This window comes from Ochotona curzoniae, unplaced genomic scaffold, assembly GCF_017591425.1.
Source record: "Ochotona curzoniae isolate NIBS_2020 unplaced genomic scaffold, NIBS_Ocur_1.0 contig_1, whole genome shotgun sequence".
Lineage (NCBI taxonomy): Eukaryota > Metazoa > Chordata > Mammalia > Lagomorpha > Ochotonidae > Ochotona > Ochotona curzoniae.
This window is the reverse complement of record NW_024464918.1, coordinates 6904004-6919100: the sequence shown is the minus strand read 5'-3', so window position 1 is coordinate 6919100 and position 15097 is coordinate 6904004. Positions and strand designations below refer to the sequence as shown.

Sequence of the window (15097 nt, the reverse complement as noted above, 5' to 3'; positions counted from 1 at the left end):
GCAGTAATAATGATAGTAATAATAATGATGATAACAACAAAGGAGAAGTTATCCCATGTGAAACATACTCCTAATTTTGTTTCCTCATCATGAGCGTTGTGTGTCATCGGCATCCTTCATGGCGGTCATCAGTACACATCATTGATTTTAAAACGGTATCTGGTAAGACCTTCAAGAAATCTCGGTGAACACTGAGATAAGAAAATGAGATTGAACAAAAGAGTTATTTTCATAAATTAGTTTCCCACTTTCATAAATCTCTAGCATTGTGGTGGGAACCGGCTAAAAATGGGATTCATTTGTTAGGCAGCCAGTAAGAGACAATTAGAGCTGTCAGTAGAACATTCTAAGCACTCCTGAGATCATCAAAAGGTTGGAGTTGAACAGTTGGGGGTATTACTAACAGAATAGAGTAGACAGCATCCCTCCAGTTTTCAGTGTTCCCAGGATTACAAAAGTAAGTGCATTCCAAAAATCTTTGGCAAGATCCTGGCAGAGAAATGGTCAGCTTGATTACCTAGTGCAGAAGTCGGGAGTGTGTCCAGGAACCAAGAAGCCAGAGAACTTCTCTGCTCTCATCAAATTGCCCAGCATGTTTGAGGCCAGCAATACAGCTGTAGACCTGTTGAGTTGACTAGGAGCTCATTGCAAAAAAGCTCTTTCTCATTGCTCTATTTCTCCATGAAATCCAGAGAATTTGAGTGAGAAGAGACTTGTGCATTCTCTCCCCGTGAATGTAGATTAGAACACAGGTAGAGCATCCCTAAATTTGAAATTCCAATGTCTGAAATGCTCCCAGATCAGAACCTTTTAAAGTCATGTGGCAAAACACCATCAATTAGAAAACTCTATCATATGAAACTTGATCTCAAAAACAAAGTATTGTATAAATCACATTCAGGCAATATGCATAAGGTATCTATGGAACATAAATGAATTTTGTGTTTAGACTTGGGTCCCATTCCCAAGATATCTCATAGTATATATGTGGAACTATTCCCAAAAAAATGCTCAAAACACTTTTGACCTAACACGTTTCAGAAAATGGAGGCCCAAACTGTATTGTAGCATCTCTTGGGCTGTGGACGATTTCTTGGAGACAGTTCATTGGAAATTAGCATTCTTGGACCCAGCGTGGTGATCTAGCAGCTAAAGTCCACACCTTGAACACGCCAGGATCCCATATGGGCGCAGGTTCTAATCCTAGCAGCTCCACTTCCCATCCAGCTCCCTGCTTATAGCCTGGGAAAGCAGTCGAGGACGGCCCAAAGCCTTAGAACCCTGTACACACATGGGAGACCTGGAAGAAGTTCCTGGCTCCTGGCTTTGGATTGGCACAGCACCGGCCATTGTGGTCACTTAGGCAGTAAATCATCAGACAGAAGATCTTCTTCTCTGTCTCTCCTCCTCTCTGTATATCTGCCCTTCCAATAAATAAAAAATAAATAAAAAGAAATTAGCATTATTTGGAAAATTCTATTTATTCTGATGTGGAGAGAGGTGAGCTGTCCCTGATATCAGTACTAAGTTAGGTGAAATTTCAACCACCAGTCCACCAAGAACTTAACATATGGTTAAGTTAACATATGGTTATATAGAATCCAGAATCCAAGACATTTTTACCAGAAAAAAGAAAATCTCTTATGTTCCCTCGTCCTCAGGCTCTTGTGGGTTGTGAGACATTTTGCCTAACAGAGGAGGGCAAATAAACAACATGTGTATGTCTGAGTTCCCCAAAGCCTCCACGTGCTCCTCTGTATCTTCTGGGGCATCCCAGCCTCAGGGAGAAGGGTAAAGAGGCCTTTCTTCATAGTGGCCAGAGAGGAAAGCGCTCACTCAAGTATTGTACCCTTCACCAGCCTAAGGACGGCCTGCAGCTCAAGGCCAACAGAAGTCAGACACACCAAGAACTGGAGCAAGGCCAAGGGAAGACAGCATGTGTACAAAAGACTGGTCTGGGGCAGTAATGGGAAGTGCTGCTCATTGAATTGCCCTCAACATGTATCACTGGGTTTGTTCCTCAGCAAAGCAGTACATTGAGATGTCTCTTCTGCCCATACCTCTCTCTGAGCTGTAACTAGGGGAGATCAGAACGTGATGGTGTTCGAACTCCCATGCTCATCCTGGAGACTAGAGGGAAGTGGGGAGAAGTGGCAGGAAGGGATTGCACCAAAACCCCTTATGTTCTGTTTGTGGCTCAAAGACCTGTGTGTGTTTCTCTTTCTCTCTCAGCTTGGTTTCTCTCATTCGAGGTCAAGTAGTAACTACAGATGGGACTCCCCTGGTTGGTGTGAACGTGTCATTTGTCAAGTACCCAAAATATGGCTACACTATCACCCGCCAGGATGGCACGTGAGTAACCCTGTGGGGCTGGTACCTACCCAGGATCAAGTGTATGTACAGATATCAATAGAGGTGTTGGCTTGGAACCACATGGACCCCCCTGATGGACTGGAATGCTGGCCAGACCAGACCTCTGGTGAGGATATCACCCAAAAAAAGGTTCATGCTTGCTGATCTAAACAAAATAAATAATAGACAAGCCCACCTACCTATCCAGCTCAACCAACAGCTTTCACCTTCCTTTTGTCACATCAGATCAGTGCTTCCTGTCTGTGTGTAGTGGTGGGTGGGGATGGGTGGGAGAAGGGGTGGATTCTGGGAGAAGGGAAGGTAGCTTTTAGAAACTAACTCCTGTTTTAAATCAAAGGCAGTGCAGGGTGACAGGAATCCACATGACATAGCATCCTGTGGTGATCCCCTTCTGCTTTCATCTGTGGCTTTAGGAGTTGTGTTGTTTTCATTGCAGTTTTGAGGGGGTGGGCTGTAATCAGAGAAGTCTAATTAAATACATTTAGCAGTCACCCTGCTGAGTAAAGGAGGCAACCTTCTCCTATTATCTTCTGATTGGAAACATGCACGCATTCCGCCCCCACCAAGATGAGAAGCCCCATCATTTCCTTCATCCATTGGGTAGAGAGGAGAATGTTACAGAAAAAGATAACTGGAAAAGAAACTATAGAGAGAAGAAAACACTCATTCACTTTGGACTGGGGAAAAAAAAAAAACTCCACCAACTCTTGCTTTCTATTCCAAATGAAAAAGGAATCCACTGCAGCCTCGTTCTACAGTAACGGACTCTGGAGGATCACAGAGGTATCATGTGGGTAGGATTTGCTATTCTTGCCTTTCTCTGCTCAAGTCTGGCCTTATATGCTAAGGGCCTAAAGTAGACTTGCCGGCAGTTCCAAAAAAAAAAAAATGGCAAGGCCACTGCAGATTAGATTCCTACCTCTGAAAACTGAAGAGAGGGTCTAATGATTCACAGCAAATCTCAGAATTCATTAAATTTCTCCTATCTCACTTACACATTTCTCTAGCCAACTCTAATTATTGGCAAGCACCAGGAGAGCGAATACGCACTGCGCAGAGCTCTGCTAGCCCCTGTGCATTCTTAGCCGTCTGTGTACTTAGTAAACCCGTATCCTCTGGAAGACACTTTGAGTCCTGGTCTACTGCCTGGTGTCTCTCTGTATCTGATTCTGCTCAGCTGCCTCCTGACTCATCATGGCCAAAATCCTCTCCCCGGAGCATCTGCCCCATCTCCAGGATCACTGGCTCTCAAGCAGGTTTGAGTTGCAAAGCCATGGAAGTCACAGGACACACGTGGCAATGCTCCCACATTTATGGCATGCACCATGAATATTCATGTTTACTCTATCATGCCAACTGGCAACAATTTTGCTTCAAGACATTTGACTTTCTTTTATTTCCTGTGCACACCTGTCCTAGTAATGTGCACATCCAATATATAGGTGCATAAACAAACCCATTAGTTGTACTGGGTGTGCCTTGAGGATCATCTGAATATTCTTCTGCTCCTTAGCCATTCACTTTACGTCTGCCTACTAAAAATCATCCAGTAGATAGTTGAAATTGGGTGAGATCCTCAAGTCAGGATCTTTTGAATTTTTCTTATGATCAAGGTGCTCGGTGAGCTACTGGGGATTCTGAAGGGAGTGAGGCAGCCATCACTGGTATGAATAATGGATTGATTTTCTAGTGAAGTAAAGCTTACAATAGAGAAATATCACTCCATTAATTGGGAAAGAGCTACCACAACCACACTGTACTTCTCATAGCCTGTGTCTATCTCTTAAGGAGCAGAGAGGAAGCTAGCTGAGGAAACATTGTCAAAGCTGGCAGAAACCAGGCAGGTGTTGAGAAGAAGAGCTTCCCCCCGTGTTCTCGCATGAATCCTATCAACTGAACACCTCTTAGCCTTTCCCTGTGCTAGGTGTATTACATCTAGTATGTAAAGGGCCCCACAGTATGTAGTTACAGTTTTGCTGGCTACGTGGTTGCTGTTGCCAAACTTAACTCTAGCACTGTAGCAGAAAAGCAGCCATAGAGGATATGTAAGCAACTGGACATAGCTCTGTGCCAGTAAAACTTCGTTGACCACAGCAGGTGGGAGGCCATAGCTTGCTGCCTCCTGCTCTGCAATCGCCATGATGTCTCATTCCCTCAGTCACGCTAGGTGTTGGCAATATCATCACTCCCGTTGTACAGCTAGAGGCGTTTGCTCAGAGAGAGTTAGTAACTTGCCCATCACCACCCAACTAGTCATTGAGGCAGTCTGAGTTCTGTCCCAGGGTAATTGCCTCCTTGCCTCCATGCTCTCCCCTTCCTGCTGTCCTGCCAGCCACTGAGTTCACCTCTCTCAGGGAACCCACTTGCCTCCTCTGTAGGTTTGACCTGATTGCCAATGGGGGTGCCTCTTTGACTCTGCACTTTGAGCGAGCCCCGTTCATGAGCCAGGAGCGCACCGTGTGGCTGCCGTGGAACAGCTTCTACGCCATGGACACCCTGGTGATGAAGACCGAGGAGAACTCCATTCCTAGTTGTGACCTCAGTGGCTTCGTCCGGCCCGACCCAATCATCATCTCCTCCCCGCTGTCCACCTTCTTCAGTGCTGCCCCTGCACAGAATCCCATTGTGCCTGAAACTCAGGTAAGGAGAGCAGTTCCCAGAGCGAGCTGCCCAGCACTACTCTCTCCCAAGCCAACAGGCCGGCCGGCTTACCCCATCCCATCTGTCTGCCTCACAGAGCTAGAGAAACTAACATATAGGGAAGGGGTAAAAGGTAGGTGCATGATGGAATTTATGGCCATGAAAATGAAACTTTGAATCCCTCCAGGACATTCTGGATGTTTCCAGATAGTCATTCAAGATGCTGGCAGTCACCAGAGCCTTTAACAAAATAACAACAATATACATATGTGCAACCCACCTGCAAATTGCTTTTTATTCCTGTTAGTCACCGAGATACATGATAAGAGGCGCTTTAATGATCTACATCGGTGTTACGACAGAGGGCAGATTACATTATTGCCTCCCTGTTGCTTTATACCAATTGTCAGTGGAAGTTGCAGGTTCGTATAATTACAGCCTCTCGTGGCCTCGTCGCATGCAGCTAGCAATAAAGCCTGCTGTTCTTATTTACATCTTTTGCCAACAGTGTAGTTTTTAAAAAGGAAACGCAACAGTGACCAAGAATAATTATTAATCCAAAAATCATAACCTCAGCCCCCCTTCACTCCATGGTGTAGGATAAAGTTTTGGTTGTTTGAGTTGGTTTTGGGGGGTTTTTTTGTTTGCTTTTGTCAGCAGGGAGAAGTGGTTTGTAACATCTTAGTGAGGGAGGCAGCGTTGGGTTGCAAATGGCTCACCTGTGCACCTCAGGGACATTCAGTGTTTCCCTTGGGTTTCTTCCACTCCAGGTTCTGCATGAAGAGATTGAACTCCCTGGTTCCAATGTGAAACTGCGATACCTGAGCTCCAGAACAGCAGGGTACAAGTCACTGCTGAAGATCACCATGACCCAGTCCACAGTGCCCTTGAACCTCATCCGTGTGCACCTGATGGTTGCCGTAGAAGGACATCTCTTCCAGAAGTCCTTCCAGGCCTCCCCCAACCTGGCCTACACCTTCATCTGGGACAAGACAGATGCCTATGGCCAAAGGGTGTACGGGCTCTCAGATGCTGTTGGTATGTTCTGGCTTTTAGTACTTGTTGCTCTGTGGAATTTATCCCATCTTTATTGAGTTCCTGGTCTATGTGAAGAACTACTATGAAACAGACTATATATATATATATATATATAGAGAGAGAGAGAGAGAGAGAGAGAGAGTTGGCCAATGAGATAGGCAAGTTGCTTTTGCCAGGGATCTTCCATTTCAGGGGACAATAAAACAGATTGGGCAAATATATATTCTATAATGACAGGCATTAATGATAAAGTGAGTATCAGTGATGTAGTTAGGGAAAAGGGGCAGTTGCGGTTAGATATTCAGGGAAGGTTTCTCAATGGGATGACACATTTAAGTGCAATTCTGAATGACAAGAAGGAGATATGTAAAAAATGCAAATAAGAGCATCCCAGGCACAGAGAAGAGTGAGTTATGTTTGAGAAACAGAGAGTTAATAAGGCTGAAATCTCATTTTAAAAGGAGAATATTCCAGATGAAGGGAGGGAGGCAGGCAGGGGCTGGGTCCTGCTCTAGGGAGAGCACTTGCAGTTGCACCTCCAGAAACAGACAGTGGGGCTCCGGGGGCAGGGGGCAGTCTGTAAACTACATGTTATGTGTCAGGACTTTGTCTTTTGAGGAAATAACATAATCTCTCCCCCTTGTGAAAGACCCTAAGAGAAAGGTCGGGGCAGACATTTGGCAAAGCTGTTAAGATACCACTTGGAATGTCCATCTTCCATATCAAAGTCCCTGACTCTGCTTCCAGCATCTGACTCACTTGCACGTGGGGAGGCAGCAGGTGTTGGTCCAAGTGCATAGATGCCCGCCACCCACATGAGAATCCCAGATTATGTTCCTGGCTTCTGGCCTCGGCCTAACCCAACCCTGACTGCTATGGGCATTTGGGGGATGAACCAGCAAAACAAGGGTATCTTTGTCTGTCTCTCCTTGTCCATCTGTCTCTCTTTGCCTTTCAAATGTAAAACCAATTTTAAAACATTTTTAAAGGGAGAAAGATTTCTCTAGTTAGAGTTTTGAGCTGTGAATTAATATCAGCCTGCCTGATTATCTCTTCCTACTTGTGGAATGCTGTCTGGGGATTCATTAAAATCCAGAATCCTTCATTTTTAATACAAGTATGCTTGTGGTTTGCAAAAACTGTGAATAAATATATGTTACCAAAATAAGGAACCAGTGAACATAGCAATGTTCTCTGTAATTGGCAGCAGTGTGTATCAGATGTTCTCTTTGTGTAGAGACCATTCTGCTAGGGCCTTTGTCTTGGGCAGCCTCTAAGCAACTTAGCCACTGGGTCCCCTCTTAACCCCCCTTGAATGCCAGGGGCAAGGCAGACAGTAAGGAAGTTGCCAGAGACGGTGCCACCAGGAGGACGAGATAAGGCCCAGTGGTCTCTTTTATCAGTGGGTGCAGTTAATAACTTAATCAAGATAGTGACACAATATCGGAGTGTCTATTTCAAAAAATATTATGCTTAGCTTTAGCCAATATCAAAATGATAGCCCTTCTCCAAAAGTTAACTGAAGATTGTAATATATCCCCATGTTATATGGCTTCTACCTTATCATCCACCCATGATGAATCTACTCTCTGGCACCCATATTTTTCTGAAATGTATCTCAGACCTCATATTATTTCCTCTTTTATATTCCAGAATGTATCGCTAAAAAAAAACACTTCAGAAATATAACGGTTCTATCATTAACGCCATAAACAGCATAATCTCTAAATCACCAAACATACTTGTCATTGTTCAGTACTTTCAGTGTGCCCTGATATCATAAAATAGCGTGCTTTGCGGGGCCAGCATTCTGACATTTTTCTGCACAGCTGCTGCCTGTAGCTCTGAGGTTCAATTTCGGCATCAGTTCACATCCCCACTGCTTCATTTCTGACCCACCTCCCTGTTACTGGCCTAGGAAAAGCAGTGGAAGATGGCCTAAGTGCTTTGGCTCCTGCCACCCACATGGGAGACCTGGAAGAAGTTCTTGACTCCTGGCTGCAACTGTCCCAGTCTCAGCGGTTACATTCATCTAAGGAGTAAACCAGCAGATGGAAGATCTTTCTCCCTTCCATCTGTTGTTGTCACTCTACTTTGAAATACATCTATAAAGATAGTGTATGAGTTAATGATTAGAATCAAGATGCACAACTGGTTGGTTTTCATAGAATTTTTTTTTCTTTTGTCTTAATTTATTTTTTAGAATTTTTAATGGTGCACAGTGTAACACGTCAATACATACATACTATAAACCAGTCAAACTTGCCTTTCAGTGTCCTTTTTTCTTTTTGTAATGTTTTTTTCTTCAATTTCTTTTTACTTGATAAATATAGATTGAGACAGAGAAAAAACAAGCAGCATTCTTACCCACTGATATACTCCCCAAATACCAAAACCAGCCTGACTACACCAGGCCAAAGCCAGGAGCCAGAATCTTTATGCATATTTCCCACATAAGTAGCAGGATCCCAGCCATGACTGCCTCCCGGGGTACCCAGTAGCAGAATGCTGGCACCAGGAGCCAGAGCCAGGGTTGGACCCTCTAATCATGGTCTCCTGGTGCCTGAATTAATCATCTCCACTTCCAGGCCAAATGTCCACACTTTTTCCTATATTCTTTATGTGTTTCCTTTCTGTCCTTCAACCCTGCTTTCTCTTACACCTGAAGCAACTTGATTCATGCCTGCAGACTTCCCCTTCGTGTGGTGCCTTTTCTTCCCTACTGCTTTCTGATTGCATCCTTGTGGCTGTTTGACAAGTTCCTCTGTACCCCTTATCTCTTGTAAGTGACAGCTGAAATGAGGCATTGTCTCGTCCAGGTTTAATTTTTGTTTTGGGCAGGACAAGGCAGTCGTGTATCATATTCTTCCAACACAAGACACCTGATGTCAGGCATGGTCTCTGTTAGCGATGCCAACAGCCAGTAGATGCTTATTGCCTCATTCCCTGAGGTCATTGGAGGTTCCAAACTGGTGTTAATCCTCTCATTGTTTCTTCATCTATTAACTGGAATGCTTTTATACGGAGACACTTTAAGTGCTTTATTTGAGGTATAGTTCAAACAAGAAAGGGTAAATTCCATTTCTGCTTATTCACTACATTTTCAAAATAAGTTGATTCATCCTCCTTTGGTGGTAATTTTTATGTTTCTTTCTTCCCAACAGGAACTTAAACTTTTTTAAATGACTCATTTTTATTTATTTGAAAAGCAGAGTTACAGAAAAATAGGGATATTTTCCATCTACTAGTTCACTGTTCAAATGGCCACAGTGGCTGGGGCTTTGCCAGGCTAAAGCCAGGAGCGTCTTCCAGGTCTCCAGTGTAGCTGGCAGGGACTCAAGCACTTGGCCCATCATCTGCTGCTCCTCACATTAGAGGGGAGCTAGATCACAAGTAGAGCCGACTGGACTCAAACCTGCACTCACATTAGATGCTGGCAATGCAGGCAGTGGCTTCAAGTGCTGCTCTGTAACAGCAGCCCCAATGATTTTTGTTTCATTAAAGCATTGTTTACAATACACTTAGGGGAATTATCACATTTTTAAAGATTTGTTTATTGATTTGAAAGGGAGAAGGGGAGGGAAATCTACCCACTAGTTTACTTTCCAAATGGGAGCAAAGGCTGAGGCTGGTCCAGATTTAAGCCAGGAGCCTGAAGCTGTGCCCTGGTCTTCCATATGGGCAGTAGATCTCAAGTACCTGGTTCATCTTCCACTACTACCCCAGAAGCATTAACAGGGAACTGGATCAGAAGTAGAATAGCTTGGACTCAAAGTAACACTCAAGCACAGAATGCCAACATGGCCAGCAACAGCTTAGCTCACTGTAACACACTGCCTGTCCTATACTTTTATTGATCCATAAATGTAGACATGAATGCTGGGATTTTTTAAAGATTTAGTTACTTTTCTTGAGAATCAGTGTTATGGGGAGTAGGAGTAGATACACAAAGATCTTTCATTTATTGTTTCACTCCTCGAATGGTCACAGAGGCCAGAACTGGGCCGTCAGAAGCGGGGTTTCAGAAACTTCTTCCAAGGCTCCCACATGGATGTAGCAGCCATCTTTTGCTGCTTTCCTAGGCCATTTTAGCAGTGAACTGGATCTGAAGTGGAGCAGCCAGGATTAGTACTAGACTTTATGGAACACCAATGCCACAATTGTAGGATTAGCCTGCTATACCACCACACCAGCCCAATCGACTAGTTTTTAAATATCATTAGGAACTCGTAGATGGAAATGTATCTAGTCTGTTTCCATCCTTTAAAGCTAATATTTTTACTAATAGCCGAGCTGGTCCCATCTTAGCTCCATGGAAGTCTCTTTAAATTAACTCTGAAATCCTTTTAATTTGACCCTTGTAGATTTTTTATTCCTCCTTTGCTATCTGTTATGACAAAATGACCCGGTCTCGTCTTGTTCATTTCTTGCTCAAGCCGTAACTTCAAGCAGTCCTTATTCCTTTTCATGAGGAATAATAGATGAAGGCCACAAGCTGGGCACGTGCAGTGCTCTATGCTCCTGGGATGGTCATCATTTCTTGGTATTTTCAGAGGACAGGCTAGGAAATATGTAGGGTTTTTCTTTTTAAGATAAAATGCAGCCTCCGTTCATATCGACACTTCTATATTTCAGTATTTTTTAGAAGTTGCAGAGAATCCCCAAAGGTGACACACATAGTTAAGAGTTTAATGTAGTAGGAACAGCAATAATAACAATTCCTCATATTGCTACAGCAGCGATCCAATTAAAAATGTATGCAGCTCAGCATCCCACCTCCTCCACCTCACCACATCTCTCTGAGAAACTGAGGCTTCTCCTACCCCATTCAACATTAGGGGAAATGGAGCCCAAAGTGTGAGTGGGTGACATGCAGCACATACAGACTTTTCACAAGGGAAATGGATTCTACATAACTCGCAGGCTTTCCTCTGTGCTTGGCTCTCCTGGCATCCTGCATGAGCAGGATCTAAAGAATTGGGTTCTGCTACCTGGAGAGTGCATAATCTGGGAGTGGGAGTGGCCTGGGAGGGAAATAGTGGGCTCCTCCCTCTTAGGTTACCACCCCCCACTGGAGGGCACAAAAACTAGGGCAGGGACTGGGGTGGCTAGACAGAGAGACACCCAATAACATCTGTGAAGGCTGGATAGTTGAGCTGGTTAGATGGAACAAGGTTTTAATGCCCGTTGACATTTATGAGAGCAGAAGGGGATGTGGGATAGACTGGACTAGTCTGCCACACATACTGGCAAACCAGGGTAGGAGGCGGGACTGGTGGGGGTTATTGTGGGTCGCTCCAACTGGGCTGCAGCTCCCACTGGTTTATGTAAGGGCCAAGTATGTGCTGGGCAGAACCAGGCTAGACTGCAAACACTCATTGGTTCCAGTGGAAGACAGTGCCGGAAACAGAACCAACCCAGCAACTGTAACCACCAGGTGATCGGGGCGATGGACTGTCCTGGGCCCTATACTTGCTAGTACATACAAGAATCTGGTCTGGGAACACCTCAGACAAAGTTTCTTTGGGAATCCCCCCAATCGAGCTTCCGGACTCAGAACCCTAACCATGAAAAGACAGAGGACAGAACAAGTCCATCAACCACCTCAGCTATACGTTGGCAATGAAAATACTGGGCAAACGGAGACTCTTTGATGGACTATGTCAATCAGTGGAATCTCCAACGACCTCATCGTGCTTGGAGTGGTGAGAGTGGCAACAATTCAGAACTGTTGAACTATCAAAACCACTTAAGCAAGACCCTCGGAGCATGCCCCACATCTGGGACCTGGGGTGGGTGGGAGACTAGGTAGGGCTTCTCCCTTAAAATCCCCTTTTACATCAGATATGTTAGGAAACAAAACGAAACTAATTGTCCTGCCCCTCTTCCTGTAGTACTTGAACCTTTTTACCCTAATTATGTCAAGATTGTCAAAAAAAATAAATACATGAATATTTAAAAAAAAAAAAAAGAATTGGGTTCTGGAACTCCTCCCTGCTGGTACTAAAAAATCTCAGGTAGTCAGGTCCCTTATATAACACGGTATAGTATTTGCACACTACACACACATCATCCTATATGCTTTTAACCCTCCCTAAGTGACAATCCCTGAATGATAACAGTGGAAATGCTACGGAGGTGGTTATGACTCTGCTGTTGTTTGGGGACCAGTGACAAGGAAACTGTCCATTCATGTTCAGTACGATGCAGTCTTTTCTTCAGATACTCTCAAGCCCCATTGGTAGAAATTGCAGCTGTGGAAAGCTGTCCGTACAAAGTGTGATCCCACGCACAAGCTTCCAGAATCTTCTTGTCCGTGAACCACCAAACTTCCAAAGTGCTCTCTATCAGTGAATGAAAATAAACAACACAGACCAGAATCGATGCCTGTCAAGGACAGCAGTCTGCGACCGTCTCCTATCCATCTCTCAGTGAGACACAGACAGGGCTAGGTTTCTAAGTGATCCTTCTCTCTCCATGCCACTAAGGTCGTTTTCGAAAGTTACTGGGAGGATCTGTTCCTCTCCCAACAAAGCATGACTGTGCAAAGCTTTTCAAGGTGGAGTTCAGCTCAGAATCTGAATGTCAGATTGTAGAATCACAAACAGAAAAGCAATCAGCCTGCCTCGTGGAGTGAGTTTTTGGCACAGAATCTGTATGGGTTGCGAACAAGAGTCTCCTTGCTGTGGGAGAGCCCTGGAGTAATCAAATCAACTGTCTCTTCTCCCACCCCGCCCCACCCTCTTCTGTTTTTCAGTGTCTGTTGGATTTGAATATGAGACTTGTCCCAGCCTCATTCTTTGGGAGAAAAGGACAGCCCTCCTTCAGGGGTTTGAGCTGGATCCTTCCAATCTCGGTGGCTGGTCTCTGGATAAGCATCATATCCTCAACGTTAAAAGTGGTATGTGAGTCCCTCGCCATTCCCATCACAGCCTTGTCTCTTCCCTGGAACACTTTCTCATTGCTAGACACCTGCATGGCAATCATTTTTCAACAAGTGCCTCGAATAGCAAAGGCTGTTGGGCTGGTTTGCCCAGAGAATCAACCCTGTAGTCCCTTGTAATTCCTGAGTTACTCTTCACAGGGGCTTGCCCTTCCCTTCCACTTCTCAGGTAATATAGAACTTGGCTCTTTCCTCCTTTCCCTGTCACCTCCCCATACCTTCAGTTGGCCAATACAAATGTCTTCTGCAGAGAGGTGTGATAACCACTCCCTCTTACTCTTCCTCCTAGGAATCCTACACAAAGGCACTGGGGAAAACCAGTTTCTGACCCAGCAGCCTGCCATTATCACCAGCATTATGGGCAATGGACGACGCCGGAGCATTTCCTGTCCCAGCTGCAATGGCCTCGCCGAAGGCAACAAGCTGCTAGCCCCAGTAGCCCTGGCTGTCGGAGTCGATGGGAGCCTCTTTGTGGGGGACTTCAATTACATCCGGCGCATCTTTCCCTCTCGAAATGTGACCAGCATCTTGGAGTTACGGTAAATGGCCATACTCTCACTCCCAACTGCTCCTGAGTTTCCCTGGGTAAATGATTGCTCTGATTGGGTTTCCCCAGAGAATATACAAACCCCTGTGATCTAAAGCTAGGCTCAGAATCAAGGATTTGGGGAAATCTCTTGCATGTCTGTAAAGCACCATGCACACAACTGATTCTGTTGTCAACAACCGACTTCCAAAGAGCATTACTGGGAAAGGCCTTGACATCTGTTATATTGAAAAGCTCTCTAGAAGATGCTAATGCATGTCAAAGTTTTACAACAACTGATGTTCACTAACTAATTCAGAGGTTTGTGTTGAATTCTGTCTATGCTAGCTCTCCATCAATTCTCTCTGGGTCTTTGCACATTTACTAGCCTAAAGACTTGACATCACTATATATACCTTGCTAGGTCATTTCTGGCCTCCCACCACAGATTCCTCCTGGCCATTGCTGAAGTCCACATTCCTCTATGCTTGGAAGACATTGACAACTCAAATCTCTCAGAAATGTTCAACCCAGAGGAGGATGTATAAGTTAGAGGAAAAGGTGTCCAGAAATAGGCATGGGTTTGGGGGCAGAATTTCCATTCAAGAAATATTGGTGAATGTCTACTACATACTAGTACTAGCTGGGGATCTGGCTGTGGGAAGAATAAGTAGGGAGGAAACAGAGCTCCAGGGGTTATGATATGGAGATTCAGACCAAATCATGTGGACAAATAACAAAATGCTTTCAAGTAACATTAAATGTTTAAACAGATCTTTCAAGATTACAATTAGAGAGTGTGATGAAGAGAACAAGGATTAAGAGACTATGTAAGATAAAGTAGTCAGAAAAATCTTTCCTGATGGATGACACTTGAACTCAGGCCCCAAATAATGAGGTCAACCATGAGTAGACTTGGGGGAAAGCATTCCAGGCAGAGACACATTCAGAATAAGACCTGATGCCAGCTAATTGCCTGGCTTGTTCAAAAGGACTGATACAAGTCCTGGAAGACACGTGGCTGGTGAACTAAGGGAAAGTCATCAGAGGAAGGCAGGGTGTTGGGAGGGGGTCCAGTGCATGAGAATCTCACTGACCAGGGGCCTGAGTGTTGCATTCTTATTGCATTAGGCAGCCATTGGAGTTGGAGGATAAAGTCAATATGATCTGATTAGCAGAGGCAGAAAACACCGTAGGGATGCTGCAATACTTGTCCAAGACTTGGGTAGCAGTGATGTAAACTAGCATGGGAGTAGAAGACATGCAGAGGAGCCACGGTTGCGATGTATTTTTCAATGTGAATCTGATAGAATGTTCTGATGAGTAAAATATAAGGAATGAGAGAGATGACAGTGAATCAAGGGAGTCTAGGACTTTAACCAAAGCATCTGAGTGGATGGTAGTGCCTTCTGAAGCACCACAAGAAAGGTTTAAAAAAAAGCTACAGGTTACACTGAAGTACAGGTTGCACTTCAGTATCCCCGAGGCCCCTTTCCAGACAATAAGTGCTGCCTTACTGCTAGTAACTGTGGCTGAGTGTTCTTGGGAGCCATGATCATGCCAAGTACTGGGGAGAG

General features: G+C 44.7%; 1 protein-coding gene across 5 annotated transcripts in view; it reads left to right on the top strand.

Annotated features, from left to right (window-relative positions):
• Window positions 1-15097, top strand: part of TENM2 (teneurin transmembrane protein 2) — an 884000-nt gene that overhangs the window by 822601 nt on the left and 46302 nt on the right. For all 5 annotated transcript variants that reach the window (XM_040984305.1, XM_040984174.1, XM_040984151.1 and 2 more), the window contains 5 exons: window positions 2233-2352; window positions 4752-5013; window positions 5784-6051; window positions 12809-12952; window positions 13284-13533. In XM_040984305.1, the coding sequence (XP_040840239.1) occupies window positions 2233-2352; window positions 4752-5013; window positions 5784-6051; window positions 12809-12952; window positions 13284-13533 (1044 nt within the window). The remainder of the gene's footprint in view (window positions 1-2232; window positions 2353-4751; window positions 5014-5783; window positions 6052-12808; window positions 12953-13283; window positions 13534-15097) is intronic.